General features: G+C 42.7%; 1 protein-coding gene across 2 annotated transcripts in view; it reads left to right on the top strand.

Annotated features, from left to right (window-relative positions):
• The window catches only part of fgd5a (FYVE, RhoGEF and PH domain containing 5a), a 47043-nt gene that overhangs the window by 12643 nt on the left and 19320 nt on the right, over positions 1–15080 (top strand). For both annotated transcript variants that reach the window (XM_037778320.1, XM_037778329.1), the window contains exons 3-7: positions 2440–2557; positions 4515–4573; positions 4960–4990; positions 9299–9462; positions 10688–10844. In XM_037778320.1, coding sequence (XP_037634248.1) covers positions 2440–2557; positions 4515–4573; positions 4960–4990; positions 9299–9462; positions 10688–10844 — 529 coding nt within the window. The remainder of the gene's footprint in view (positions 1–2439; positions 2558–4514; positions 4574–4959; positions 4991–9298; positions 9463–10687; positions 10845–15080) is intronic.

Here is a 15080-nt window from a genome sequence, read left to right on the forward strand (position 1 = left end):
TAACGACACAAAACAATGACAATGGGAATGTCTGTAAAGGGGAGACTCGTGGGTACCCGTAGAACCCATTTTCATTCACATATCTTGAGGTCAAAGGTCAAGGGACTCCTTTGAAAATCCTCACCAAAATTTAGCTTACGTTTGAATCGTTATTTAACCTCCTTCCTTAGGATTTCTAGTTTCATATGATGCCAGTATCTTCACACTAGCTTTAAAACGGAGCCCGCTACAACCTAAAAATCACAAGATGCGTTAATGTGTTAATGTGTTAAAGGAATTGTGGCGTTAAGTGGGGTTACAACGAATTTGCGTTATTATCGCGTTAACTTTAACAGCCCTAATTTGTAGTAATTGTTTTTTTAGTTTTCTGTTGGGCTTTTCTGGGAGACATTATCATAAATTGGACACAAGCCTCCATTACAGCACAGAAGGTGTGTTTTCTGAGATTGTTCTGTTGATGGTCAAGGGTGAAAAGGTGAAGGTGAGAATCACATGAAGGAATTCCCCTCACTCGTAGAATAAATCAGAGCTTAAGAACGAGTTCAAAGAAGACCCATCCCTCTTTCCCTCCCCACAACACCCAGGAGCCCACACCAGGTTGATCTGTCTAGCCTGAGGTCAACCATGAGTAATGGCCTGTAGGTGCTTTCTGCAGCCCACCCAATAGAGCTGATGGGTGTCTATGTGTGTGTGTGTGTGTGTGTGTGTAGTGTGAACCCCATGAGGTATGAGTGTGACTGAATGGAGATGAAGTCCAGTAGGTAACTCTGTTAACCTTTGGTCTTCTAATAGCCGTCTACACACACACACACACACACACACACACACACACACACACACACAGGAGGCTGTTCAAGACATCAGGACATTGATTATTTTCTGTAAAATGCCAGAAAAACAATCACAATTTCTCACAATTTACTTAAGCCCAAGTGACGTTTTCAAATTGCTTGTTTTGTTGCCCAACAGGCCAAACATATTAAGTTTAATAACACATAAGATAAAGAAAAGCAGCAAATTCTTACAATTGAGAAGCTGGAACCGGACAGTGTTCGGCATGCCTGCTTAAAAAAGGATGATTAATCCATTAGCAAAATATTGCAGATTATTTTTCTGTTGATCGACTAATCGATTAAAGAGGACCTATTATGCTTTTGTGCTTTTCCCATTCCTTTATTGTGTTATCTAGTTTTTTGTGCATGTAGATGGTCTGCAAAGTTACAAAGCCCATAGTCATCTCTCCCCACACAGAAACACAAACTGCCTGAAACAACTTGCTTGAAGTCCCGCCTTTTCTTTCATAACGTGGTGATGTCACCAAGTAACACATAGCGGCCAGTTTCAAACAAATCTAGTTAGAGCGGAGCTGGAGCGGAGTCCGAAGAGTTTGGTCCGGTTGACCAATCACAACAGTGGTGCTGCAGCACTACCGTGTTTGAAGAAAATAAAGTGTTTTTTGAACGTTAAAGCACATAAACATGTTCAAGTAGAAACCCAAAATACAAATATGCACCTGAAAATGAGCATAATAGGTCCTCTTTAATGGAATCGCTGCAGCTCTAGAAAGGAACATCTGTAACGTTGTTTGCTAATTTAAGGGAAAGTCCTTGTAAAATACTCCCCACTTCTGAGGCAGGTTTGTTGTTTGGTGTATTCTTCGTATTCTTGCAGTTAATCAGCCATTTTTAACGTTTAAGTTTCAAATTTATTTGGTTTTTTTAAACGAAGCAAAGAGGATTTGGAAGTATTTGTTCAACATATACCATTCTGCACTGATAAGGTAGAAATTTTTCATTGAAAAAGTGGACATATTGCAAAGCAAGTGTGCTATAAAACCTTTCCATTTGTTGTGAAACCTGCAGCTATATGATATATAGCTATATATACAACTATATGACAAGCTGTCCTATAGCTGCCGTATACTGCTGCTTTTGAGAATGCTTGTTATCTAGTTATCATCGTGGCGATATGAATTAGGTCAAACACACTGAATGGGTCTTAATGGGCCAGAGGACATTAATAATTGCCACAGGTAGCATTTAAAGGGATTACATGTGAAATGACCTCCAGCGCGCCTCCCTCAGGTACAACAGCACACAAAAGGATTACCAGCGTACGAACACAACGGTGCCATCTGTGAGACGAACTAATGATGAAAGAGATTACAGTGGGCCGCTGGAGGACTGTGGAAATGTTCAGAGACACACACAGGAAAAGGAAAAATGTATATTTAAAGTATAGGGGGACTTAATGCTCAGTTTTTTGATGCTGCTGCAAAGATTTACTGTATATGTGCTATTTGTGTCATCAATGCCTCCCTGCAATTGAATCCCAAAACTTTCTTTATGGTTAAAGCAATGCTACTGAACATGCGCTTGCTGTAATAGTATTAGATATTCATATTTCCTGTATTCATACTGTCTTTTCTTCCCTCGGCAGTGCCTACACAGAGCCTTTCCCAATGAACACTGTCTCTGCTGGGCTGTCGGCGGACGAGGACCACGGGCGTACTTCAGAGGAGGAAGAGGGTGCGGCTGAGCAGAGCTATGACCGACAGGTGAGATTATGGCATACAGAGACGAATGAAAGCAGGATAGAAGGTGGTTAATTCAATCCTCGGAGCTGCCAACTGGCACAGCAAATCAACATAATGGGGTGAAAAATGTTGCAGCATGTCTTATTAATAGGCCATAGATTTGAATTTGAAAATATTTTCGAAATGCAGTTGTCAGATTTTAAGAAAAATTACATCATAACATAAGATAGGTGAACAACAGGACCTAATGACAATTACTGTGCACTTATGGGAGGATGCATTATAAACACTTTGGCTCACATTCAACAGCTTATATTGCTTTGATCGAGCATTGAAGGGACAGTGTGTAGGATTTGGCGGCATCTAGTGGTGTGGTTGCAGATTGCAGTCAACTGAGTACCCCTCCGCTCACTCCTCCCTTTCCAAGACTGCGGTAACGTGAGCCGCCGTGAGTAAAATGGTGGTGACTTCGTTAGCCTTGCTCAGAGACCATCCTTACCGTAACAAAGTATTCTCATATAACGATTCCGATGATATCTTTTATTTGTTTTCCTACGAATGTCCAGCAACACGTGTCAATTTCCGTTCGTTACATATATACAGTCTTTTCAGAAACAACTTCTTTAGGTTTAGGCAACAAAATTACTTAGTTAGGTTTAGGCAAAGATCATGGATTGGCTTAAAATAACTCCAAAAGGGGCGTTACTTAATTTACGTAACTTACGTGACAAATAAATCAACGTGGACTTCTGGTTTCACACGGGGCATTAACGGCGATCTCTTGGGCGAAAGTCCGGTATTTTTTGACCCACCCATCCACTCTGACCTCGCCCCTACGCGGCGTTCACCGCTCTTTATATTTCCCCGTTCACAAATACGTTCACACACAAATTGATTTTGTGGGATATACACAAATTACAGGGCATTACTTTTCGTAGGTATAGCTATGAACAGTGTGTGAGACCAGCCTGACCATGATAACACTACTTTAGGAGTAACGGAAGTCAGACGGCGGCTGGCGGTACAACGGTTTCACAAGCGTGTCGGACAACTACGGTGGTCTTCAGGTAACGTCTAGCTCTCGCTAGAGCCAGTGTTTGTTTTGTCCGTTCTCATGATTCTTAGTTTCAGGTGATTATACACTAAGGAAAACATAGCTGTGTATATTATATTCCTTTTCTGCTAATAGATCCCTCTGATTGTTACACACTTTTTCTTTAAGTGGGACATGTACCGGTCCAAATGCATCGCCTCAAACTCCCCAGACTTCCATACAGTAAAAGACGGCCATTTTACAGTAGCTCAGAGAGATGGACCCCGCCCGTCCTGCCGCCATAAAAATATCAGGCAAACAGCTCCCATCATGTGACACGCATTTCCTTGTTTTCTTTCTTCTTCAAAGAGAAAAAATACAGTAAATTGAGGAAACAACAGAGAGGAAGAGGACCAGAGAGACTAGAGTTGGCCCCAGGAACAGTTTCATTTAATGGAGCCGTGTTTTATTTTCGAGGAAATGAGGATCAACGTGCTTTTGATGCAGCATTTGTGAAATGCCCCACATAGGAAAAAATAACACTGACAAAGCACAGGAGCCTTGCCGGTAAACCCCTAAATGGTTTCAATGTTATGTTTGGGCTCGGATGTTTTGAGACCCAGTGATTAGCCTTTAAATCAATGGGCAGCATTGTTGTCGCCACACACACACACACACACACACAGGCTCTCATACATAATGCATCTGAATTTAAAAGTCCCGTGTTTGAGAGAGCCTTCATGTCTGTGCTGTACTGTAATGAAATAATCCGTCTTATTTTGACAGCAGAAATCTAACAAAAAAAATTTGCTTTTTCTCGCCAGTCTCCTTGGCTGCTGCGTAGCTGCTCCTATTAATGTTAAAGAGGAATAAGTGCCCCTAGAGAGCCTTTAAACATTAGCTGTGTTCATTCATCTCCCGCCATTCTCCCTCCCTGTCACGCAGATTGATGGCCGATCCCGGGCCTTCTATGTCGCCAAAGAGCTCGTCGACTCAGAGAGACTGTGAGTATCCGTGCTCGTGGATTTCCCCATTTGCACACTCTCCCCTTCATGTCATCACACACAAACACGTTGCATCCAAATCTTTGTCTTTTTGTCGCCCCGTATCTACTCTCCTTTTCCTTCCAACTCTCCCGCTCCTGAGCTAATCCATCGTGCATGCAGAGTAACTGACAGCCAATTACACAAGTGTCTTGTGTAACGTATTAAACACACCAGCTTTGCCTTTGCCCTGCTACACACTTAACCATTCTTCTGATGTAGTTTTCCCATCATGCATAATTTAGTTAATTTAATGAATCTCGTAGAAAGATTAACATAGTTGTGTAGAAGGTTGTAATTTCTTTTTCACAGTTTAATTATTAAATCTTGTGTTTCTTTTTTTCCAGACACGTCAGCGCCCTCAAGTACCTTCAAGAGGTAAGAAAAAGCTTCCACATAAGTGTGTCACATTGGTTTTAAATGTCTCCTGACTATTAAACTTTCTTGAAAACCTTCTGATAACATCATATCCTGAGTGTCTGCTCCCCAGTCTCTGTCTCCGTCTTGTCCTCCTCCCCCCTTCGTTGTACGGCTCTGCTCAGGTTTATCAATGTTGTTGCAGCAAGATCTGCTTCCTGGTCTTGACAAAGTTGACATGTTGCACTCTGGAGTGGTCAGTTGTAAGATGACGCAGCGCTGCGTGCACCAGGCGCTGTCGCTGATGCTGTCCTTGTATCCTTACTCAACTGATATCTGTACAACTCAGCTGGCAATCTGCCACCTAAAGGTCACTAAGAGGCTGTTGGGGCCTTTTTATAGTGGTTGTATTGGGTGTATGATATGAGCAGGTCGGCCATAAAATGGAGACTTTTCCCCTTACGAGTAACGATTGTAGTTAAAGGTGCTAAATTTGATATCCAGAGCATTAAAATAGCAGCAAACAACTATTATCTATGTAAACATATAGAGGAGTAATGTCTACCTGAGCAGAGAATGAAGTAACTCTCCCTCTGTGTGTGTTATAATCTGAGTTTCTCCGTGCTGTGTTGATATCGCCGGGCTGGCTGTGTGTACTTTTAGTGCATGTTTGTGCATGTGAGCGTGCCCCACTGGCTAGCTCACGGCCGCCGCCCTGCACTGCTCTAATACGGCGGTTACAGCTGATAACGCCATCGGTTGTTGTCACGGAAGAGTAGTCCCCACCCTCCTGTCCTCCCACCCACCCCAACTCAACAAATACAGCCCTCGGCATCGGAGACCGACGCACAGTGTACCCTTTTTGCGTTTTTTTTGGTCGGAGCTGGCACAGCGTGTCAATATAAACTTGTTACATGCATCGTGTACTTTCGAAATAAACTTCCGTTTTCACAGGAAGTTAGGTTTAGGCAACACAACCACTTAGTTAGGGTTAGGAAACGGTCGTGGTTGATGTTAACTTTACCGACTAGCGACTCACGTGACTCACGTAGCTGACAATACTAACGACTCATGCGACTCATGGGACTCACGGGACTTACCGACAGCACCGACGAGTTGTGTGACTAAAGACTGACGTGACAAAATAAGTCAACGTTACTTTTAGTTTCACACGGGACACGAACACCGGTCTCCTGGTTGACCCATACACCACCCCTCCCACCCGCCCTGAGTGGATTCACGCTATTAATACTACGTCACTCGCTCCGACCGTTGAATAACATTACAGGTGGGTTAACATTGGAGTTAGTTGAAAGCCCGGTTCCAAACATACTGTTGCTAAAGGGTGCCTCTGTGTGTCGGTCTCCGATGCCGAGGGGCGCTTACCAAACAGCGATATTTGACGAGTTGGGAGTGAGAACGGGTTGGTTATCTCTGTCAGCACTTTCGCCGTTGTTAGCGCAGTTAGCACCGTTAGCCGTGACCATGTTGAGAGCCGTTGAGAGGCAATAGAAATGCTCCCAATCCTTTATTTAGCACCTTTAATGCAGGACAGAGGTTTTTAAGGTGAGCTGTGGTGAACCTCTCGAGATCAGCAATGCATCACTGCCAACTGTCCTCATCTATTTCCATCATTTCTCACTCACTGCCTGTCAAAACAACCACATCCCTGCAGAGTTCAGAACAAGGAAGGATATTTACCAAAAAAAATACCCCATAAATGACACTGAAACAGTTCAAACAATTATTTCATTGTAATCAAAAAGGAAAGTCGTACAGGAAAGGTCAGATGGGCAACACCTTTTAAAGAATGGTGTGGAAGAGTTGCTATTAAGGTGATGGTTGCCAGTACAAATCTGACAGGGAGAGTCATTGAACCTGGAGAAGCCCATCAGTCAGCTTGTACCTTATAACCTTGGAGGAGGTCGTAACCTGAATGTCTCATGTGTGCCGACTCACTGTGATTTATGAAAGCCTGATGTGGGTACAAAAGCAACTGCTTCGTGTGATGTGTAATTTGATGCCATTAAACAGCAAGTAATGCAAATATTATACAATATAATCATAAATCTGCAATCTCATCATGACGCTCAATTATACTAATTATCTGCTGCATGGCAACGCAGAGACAGAAACACACGCTGCAAGTCAATATGGGCATCAGTGGCGAGTCAGAAGGGACATTTTGACAGTGTAGCCTGAACCATTAAATATATTTTTCAGTGTTTGAAAGATACTGAGCAACCTTAGCTTGCGCTCCTCTTCGGTGTTACCACCTAATTGGATCTTTTCGCCACCTTTCTAAGGTGACACTGCGGTCTTTTTCATCATGCTGTTGCATAATGCATAGGTGCAGTGTTAAGGATCTTGTTACTGTATTCTTCAAACTTCAAATATGTCGAGGTATTAGTTACTGTTTGATGCAGACTGATGTCATAATTAGCATGAATTCAGCTGGGAAACACTCCAGCGGCGCAACATTTTGGGGGAGGAAAAAACCAGGAGCAGCGTTAAGTGAGAGGCACACATGAGCTATTGTTCTATTGTTTGATAAGGAATAACAAGAATACAAAGAATTTCCAGACCCTGTCTCCACATAGGAAGGGAGGCCGTGCTCTTCTTCTGAAGGACTTTCCCTACAACAGCTTCAACACATGAGGCTCAGACTTATTATTTTTTCTCGTTTGTAGCCCGTGACCTCTGAACAGATTCTCCATTGCTGAGTTATGACCGAGTATGACTGGCTGCTCAACCAACTGCTTAACACCGCTTCTTGACCTGCCTTACGTGAGGGAAATAGGGATAAGGTGGAGAGAGTAAAGCTCCTCTCATTCATGGATCTGAGTGTGTTTTTGTGTGTGTGTGTGTGTAACCTGGGAGACAGAGTCAACCAGAGCAGTTAAAGTAGCTGTTCTTCTCACCGGCAGATGTGATGAATGTTAACTCATACGCGATCGATTGTGCATGATGAACGGCGTGTTCTGAAGCGCCCGGTGTCACCACATTATCTCGCGGCCGACTGGGACGACTCTATTTGTTTTATGTCGGTGCTTTACTCAGAACTGGAATAGATGGGCTCCAGACATGTATCCCTTACAGACACACTGAGGATTTATATATGATGTTAGTTTGTTGGACAGCTTGGCCCACAGAGAAAACTGAGGGTTTTTTTAAAGCATGTTGACGCCTCCTGACGATTCAACTACTTTCATCTATTCCTTGTCTTCATTTGCTGCTGTGGCAATTTTAGACTCTTTTTAGGGATGCTCAAGCACACCTAAATTTCATCGCAGCACCCTAAAAGATACGAGAAAACCTAAGGAATCCATTGGCTTGTCTGGAAGGAGGCTAAATAACGCTGCAAATTTAGGCTAAATTTTGCAAACATGCCCACTTTATGCTAATCCTATGCAGTTTTGGGCAAAAACCATGCTGTTTTTTGCAACCCCAAAATTGCTGCAACAACTTATGAGACATAGCCCTTTCACAATTTATCTTAAATAATTCATTCATTCATGTTTATTTCTTATTCATGACTAGAACAACTTGGCACACAGTGCTGAGCTGCATCTCAAATTCATCTTCAGGTTCCCAGCTTTCAGGTGATGCACCACTTGTGCACAAATGGGTCTCTTGGGTTAATTATTAGGCCTACTATTATTGATTAATATGCGTCCCTCCAGTGTTGAAAAAAATCTATGCTCTTGTCTGAACATGTTACGTTCTCATTAGGGGCTGAGCCCTCTCAGAGATCTGATCCTGAGTAGATAAATAACCTCTCTCCGGGTTTTTCAACTCCCATGTGCCATAACTCCTCATGTTAGTCCTCTTAGTCTCTGACACTGCAGCTATTACTGCCTGTTGCGTATGTTTTATGTGTGCTGAATGGACTTCAGTGGACCTGAATTCATTGTATATATCAGTGAGTTTTTCGGCTCTTGTCTACAGAGAAATGAAAAAGTGGCGACTATGTACAAAACGGCATTGTGTCATTGAGCACCAAGGTCTTTATGCAACAACACCTGGTGTGTAACTCTTGTGCGAGCATCGCCGCCTTTCCTGAATGCCTGGACGGAGCCCAAAGTGGCGGGGAGGAGGCACTGAGGTGATTTGAAGGGAGGGTGGCAGGAAGGATGTTTAGGAGGATCTGACCTTCCTTCCTTCCATTTTTCTTTTCATTCCTCATTCCTCTATGCCTTTCATGTCTCCTGCTCTCCCTCACTTCCTCCTTTCCTCCTAACAACCACTTCCTCCATTCCTCTCTCTTTCTACCCCACATTTTTGTCTCATTGTAAATCTCTCCTCCTTTTTCTCCCCTCTCCTGTGCAGGACTTTAGGTCCGCGGTGACGGAGGAGGCGGCGGCGGTGGGTGATGAGGAGGAGGAGCCTGTGCTGGAGGAGCAGAGGTTAGGAGAGATATTGGGCGTGCTCCCCCAGGTCTACACCCTCCACAGCAGCATCCTCACCGAACTGGAGGAACGCATTAGTCAGTGGTAAGAACACACAGCTGGTTGGATGTAGAGTAAAGAGACTTCATTTGTTCTCCACTGAGGGCACAATAACTACTCTGCTTTAAAATGCACAGCTGGATGATATAATACTTTGAGAGGTCATTCTTCCACCGCACTGAAGTGCTTTAGAGGTGGAGTTTTTGATATTAATCTAGTCTTAAAGCATTGGTGGTGTACTTTTCTCATTGTTAAAGGTACAGTGTGTACCACGGTTTTGCACTCTGCGGCTCACGTTAGTGCAGTTTCATAAGCGTGTCGGAGAACTAACGAAGGTAACGTAACATGAAAGGCTCTCTCTAGAGGCAGTGTTTAGTTTGTCCGTTCTGGGCTACTGTAGAAACATGGCGGAGCCGCTCCCTGTGTAGATATGAAGGGTTCATTCTAAGCTAACGAAAACAAAACACGATTCTTAGTTTCAGGTGATTATACACTAATGAAAACATAGTTATGAACATTATGTTCCATTTCTGCTAATAGATCCTCCGAAATGTTACACACTGTTCCTTTAACTCTGTGCTGATTTTAAGTTTTAAAGTCTAAGGGATAGTTTTATATTTTGGGAAATATGCTTATTTGCTTTCTTGCAGAGTTAGACCAAAAATTATATTCCACTCTCATGTCCTGGCTAGCTTAGTTTAGCATAAAGACTGGAAGCAGAGGGAAATACCTAGTCTGGCTCTGGCCAAGTCCTAGCAGCTTCTCTGGCGGCTGCTGATTGTATCTAATAAATGGACAGATATGAGAGGTATCGATCTTCTCAGCCAACTCTCGGCAAGAAAGCAAATAAGCGCATTTTCCCAAATGTCAAACTATTCCTTTAAACCGAAACATCAATGGCAGTGCTTTAGTACGAGACTCTCAGCAATAACTTCTTTCTAGACTCAACATTTTAAGATGATAATCCCCAAAGAGACCATAATGTAGTGCAGTCACAATTAATGTAGCATTTTTGTAAACTCTCTAACTCGCGCAACTTTCAACTAAAAGCAAAAAATGTTTACATCTGTTTGTTGAAGGTTGTCAAACATCATTATGGAAATCAGTAACTGGGGGAGAAGTAGGCAGGTTGAGGGAACAAAAAAATAAATTATAGATTCTTGGACTGCACATCATATACTTTGGATTTTTACATTGATTTAAGTCACAAACATTTACTGTGCATGAAATAACTAAAGATACTTAATCTCTGATGTTCCTTTCTGCGTAGGGAGGAGAGCCAAAGGGTGGTAGATGTCATCCTGTCACGTCGGGAGGACTTTGGGGTGTTTGACACTTTCATCTCAGAGTATGATCGCAGCATGTCCTTACTGGAGGAGAGCTGCAGGGACAACCACGCCTTTGCCAACGTCGTCAAGAAATTTGAGGTAAAACACTGAACAAAGGCAGCTCTTGATTGTGTCTTCTGCCAACCTTTGTGTCTACTCCCATTTTTTTGTGTTAGGAGAACTGTGAGAAGTGTTTTGACAGTCACGTATTCAAATCTCGGGTTCAGTTTCTGTTTGTGGAGGGAAAGTGAAGCCTTGTGTGTGTTTCCAGGGAGCAGAGATCGAACCTGGTATTTCCCCTGGCGCTCACTCTGCGGCTCTCGACTTAGATTTTGTCACCCAGCTTCCGCGGGGAGATAATGGCCTTTCTTAAACCCCCCTCTATCCCGCTCCTCTTCACGGGACTGACCTTTCCACTGTCATGTTCGCATATTTTATACCCACTCAACACCAAATACTCAGTCTTTGTCCAGCATGGATCTCTTCATCCTTTTTACTCCCTGGAGAGCAGGAAAGTGGGATTTGGGTGACGGGATCAAAATTCATAAAAAAAAAAGCTCATTCTTAAGCCGTCGCAGTCGTCCACAGATCGTGTGTCTGGTTCACGTAAGCAACACTTTATCCTCATGTTGAAAAAGAATGGGTATAGTCCAAGCTGGTAACTATTTTTATGCCTCTGGGCAGACGACAGCCTTGTCCGTCTGTATGTATGTACATACATACGTACAGACCATTCTCGTGAATGGGATATCTCAGGAATGCCTTGAGGAAATTTGAAACAAACATCCACCTGGATTCAAGGATGAACTGATCAGATTTTGGTGGTCAAAGGTCAAGGTAGCTGTGACTTCACGTCTGCCCCACTCTTGTGAACGCGATATCTCAGGAATGCCTTGAGGCTTGAATGCCTTTCTTCAAATTTGACACAAACGTCCACTTAAGGCTGGCCCACGCTTAAAGTAAATCTTAACAGATTTAGAAAATGTGAGAGACCTCACACATAACAACATGTAATGTTAAATTTAACAGTTTTGTTCCTATAGTGTGTGGTGAGCAACGATTTGGCCAAAAAAAGTCAAAACAACACACAGTAACAGATTCCGTTCATGAACAACAAGACTCCCGACTCAAAAAAAACGGAAATCTCGCAAAATATGTCGCGATCAAACAAAACTTTAGTCTAAACAAATATGGCGGACAACAGCGATGTTAGTTTTTACGCTACTTTGTACTGAAAATACACAAAGGAAAAAGTTGCTTCTCGATTTCTGAGGTCCATCTTACTACTACTTTATGCTTCACGTTTTGCATTAGCTCATGCATTAGCCGCGACCGCCATGATGGCAGTTTTTGTCCTTCCTTCTTCATTCAGCTTGGTTCCAAACTGGCTATCGTTCTTTCCCACGTGTCGATGTCATTCGCTGTCCTCGGGGTTCCCCACACATCTGATTGTAAATATTGAACATGTTTAATATTTGCGATTTGAAACCCTTGCGGCCAGGATGGACTTCCGAGCAGATCGGGGATGTAGAAATCACTCTTAACACACATCACACCACAGGAATATCTGGAAAGATAATCTCTAGAACCATCAAAAAAATCAGGGATTTGCTGGCAGCTTAATTCTCGTGTAGTGTGTGCCTGGCATTAGACTCAAGAATGAACTGATTATAATTTGGTGGTCAAAGGACAAGGTCACCTTACAAAATACGTTTTTGGCCATAACTTCATAATTCATATGTTAATTATGACAATTTCACACAAATGTCTAACAGGATAAAATTAGCAAGTGATGAAATTTCTGACGGACATGGATGTAAACTGTAACTTGACTGGTTGGCGGATGTATACAACCACAAGGTGGTAATTCTAGTTAACTAAAAGACAGGATATTAAGGGAGCCTATAGATAAGACCACTGAGATACAGCAATAGATTTCTCATTTCCATGCGGCGGTGTCCTGATCTATAGAATTGATTCCCAATTTACAGAGTTTAAACCCGCCGTGTATAGCAGCACACAGGTCACCCTGAGTAAGAGAACAGACCAAAGTAAAGCCTTTCCCAGGCTTCTGTTTATGTTAAACTTCTGTGTTTCACAAAGCCATGCACCTTTCCCTCATAATGTACGCATTACCAGTTCCATGCTGTAGTCTGATTCACCGTGAGCGGCTGACACAATGGTTCCAGGCGTTTCAGGTTTGATAAGATAAGCGAACGGACAAGGCACCAACTGTCTCCGCTCATGAATATTCAGAAGCAGCTGCCCCTTCTCAGCAAAACTTTGGCTCTGCCAGGCTTTAGTGAAGCTAATGTAAATATGAGGGAGTGGACGTGAGAGATGAAGAGACCATCACAATGACCTTTAGTATCTCACACACACCTGGTCTAAGTCGGCTAATAATGTAGCCCTTGATAACCTTGATTGTTCGTTTTAGCCTCATGAAGTTAGTCCCTTTTCTCACATCATAAACCACTAATTGCTATCTGGAGTTGCCATAAAATGATTGATTTGCAAAGGATACATGTATGAAAGGATATCATCTTATCTAAGGACACAAGTTGATCTTTTCTCTGCAGAAAGGTTGAATAGAGTGCTGCAGGGATGACGTATTTTAGTAGACCAACCAGGAAGTTAGAATTGCCCTGGTTCCCTCGACAAAAAGCCAATGGGATTTTGCCATTGGGTTTTGGGTTATTGCAGTAAATAAACTCGTTGTAAGTATGTTCTCATTCCCAGGGCGTCAAATACCAATGCTTTGTGACGGCCGTCGGCGTTAGATACCTACGCACACGGCACCCTTTAGCGTTGGTATGAGACGCTCCGGGTTTTCTATTAACTACAATGTAAACCCATCAACGTCAATATAGTCAATAACGGGGGAGTGTGGTGACGTAGCTTTAAGAACGAAAAGACACACACCGGGCAGGCGGTAGGGGAGATGGATGGGTCCAACAAACACAAGGCTTTCATCCAGGAGATCTCTGTTTGTGTCCCGTGCGTCACATTACAATCACCTGTTCGTTCATGTCCTGTGTTCACAGCGTTCAGTGTCATTTTCACTGTACAAACGTAGTAGTTTTAAGCCCAACCATGTTGTTTTTTCCTAAACCTGTGTTTACTGCGACCGAAAAGAGTGACGTCGAGGGGTCTGACAAAGCGAGTAAGGATGAGAATGCGTTGGGCAAACAAACGTTTATGATACTTACTGTATATGTTTTGTTCAGTAAGATAATCTCCACAAATGAACACCACTTTTATGAATTTTGAAGCGTAAATGCATTTGCCAGAAATAAAAAGCTGACGTTAGGCTATAAACGAACTACACCACGGTCGCATGAACGCGAATACACAACGAGGCTGCAAAGGCGGACGAGTCGGCATGATGATGTTTAGTAGTCTCATTTAGCCACTTGTTAGTAACCACCACATTTAAAGACACATAAAGGCTTCAAAATTCAAGATTTTACTGACGTATTTTATATCGTAGGACAAAATGTTAAAATCTCTTAAGCTTGTGTTAACCAGAGACTTTATTTCAGGCATCTAAAAACATATTTAAAAAACCCGTTGACTTCCAGACGAGGGAACTCATTTCCAGGTTTTAGGACTCATCCCTGCACCTCTCTTTAAAAATCGGGCTATGTGTTTTTTTGTCCTACTCCTCATTTGTGTCCATTTAAAGACTGTGATTCATCTCACACTTCTAAAGTTAACACCCAGAGGCATATTCAATAACTTTTTTATCAGTCCACTGGCAGATTCACCACACCTGCCACTGTATATATACACTGCATATTGTATTTATGTTTCCCATATTGCATATATAGCTGAGGTTTGTGTCCTCCCCGCCCTCCCACACCAGGGCATTGTGAGTGTGTTTGTGTGATGGATGCTGCGTTGAATCGGAGCACTGTCTTGGGAATTGCAAGGTGTGTGTGACCCCGCTGTAATGAGGGAGAAGGAGGGCCGAGGGAGAGCAAGGAGCATCGTACGGGTCACGAGATGCCCGATACGTACTACTGAGAGAGACGATGGTCATTTATCTGTTGGCTGTGTGATGCTTCACATGTCATTATACTTCATAGGAGTGGGGGAATGTTTTTATTCACTGCTTGCAGCTATTTTTGTGGATTTAAAAAAATCTTCTTCATCAATCCCTGCCATTTTATTCTCTTCCTTTTTTTCAAGACTTAGTGACTCAGTGGCGAATAGGGTTAACAAAAATAAAACTAATAGATATCACCATGAAACTTCCCCATTTGATTACTTACATTAAAACAATTATTTTTTCTATTTCAATTTTTCTGAAGATGTATGTTTAATCAGAATCAG

Source organism: Sebastes umbrosus, chromosome 1 (genome assembly GCF_015220745.1).
Source record: "Sebastes umbrosus isolate fSebUmb1 chromosome 1, fSebUmb1.pri, whole genome shotgun sequence".
In the NCBI taxonomy this organism is placed as follows: Eukaryota; Metazoa; Chordata; class Actinopteri; order Perciformes; family Sebastidae; genus Sebastes; species Sebastes umbrosus.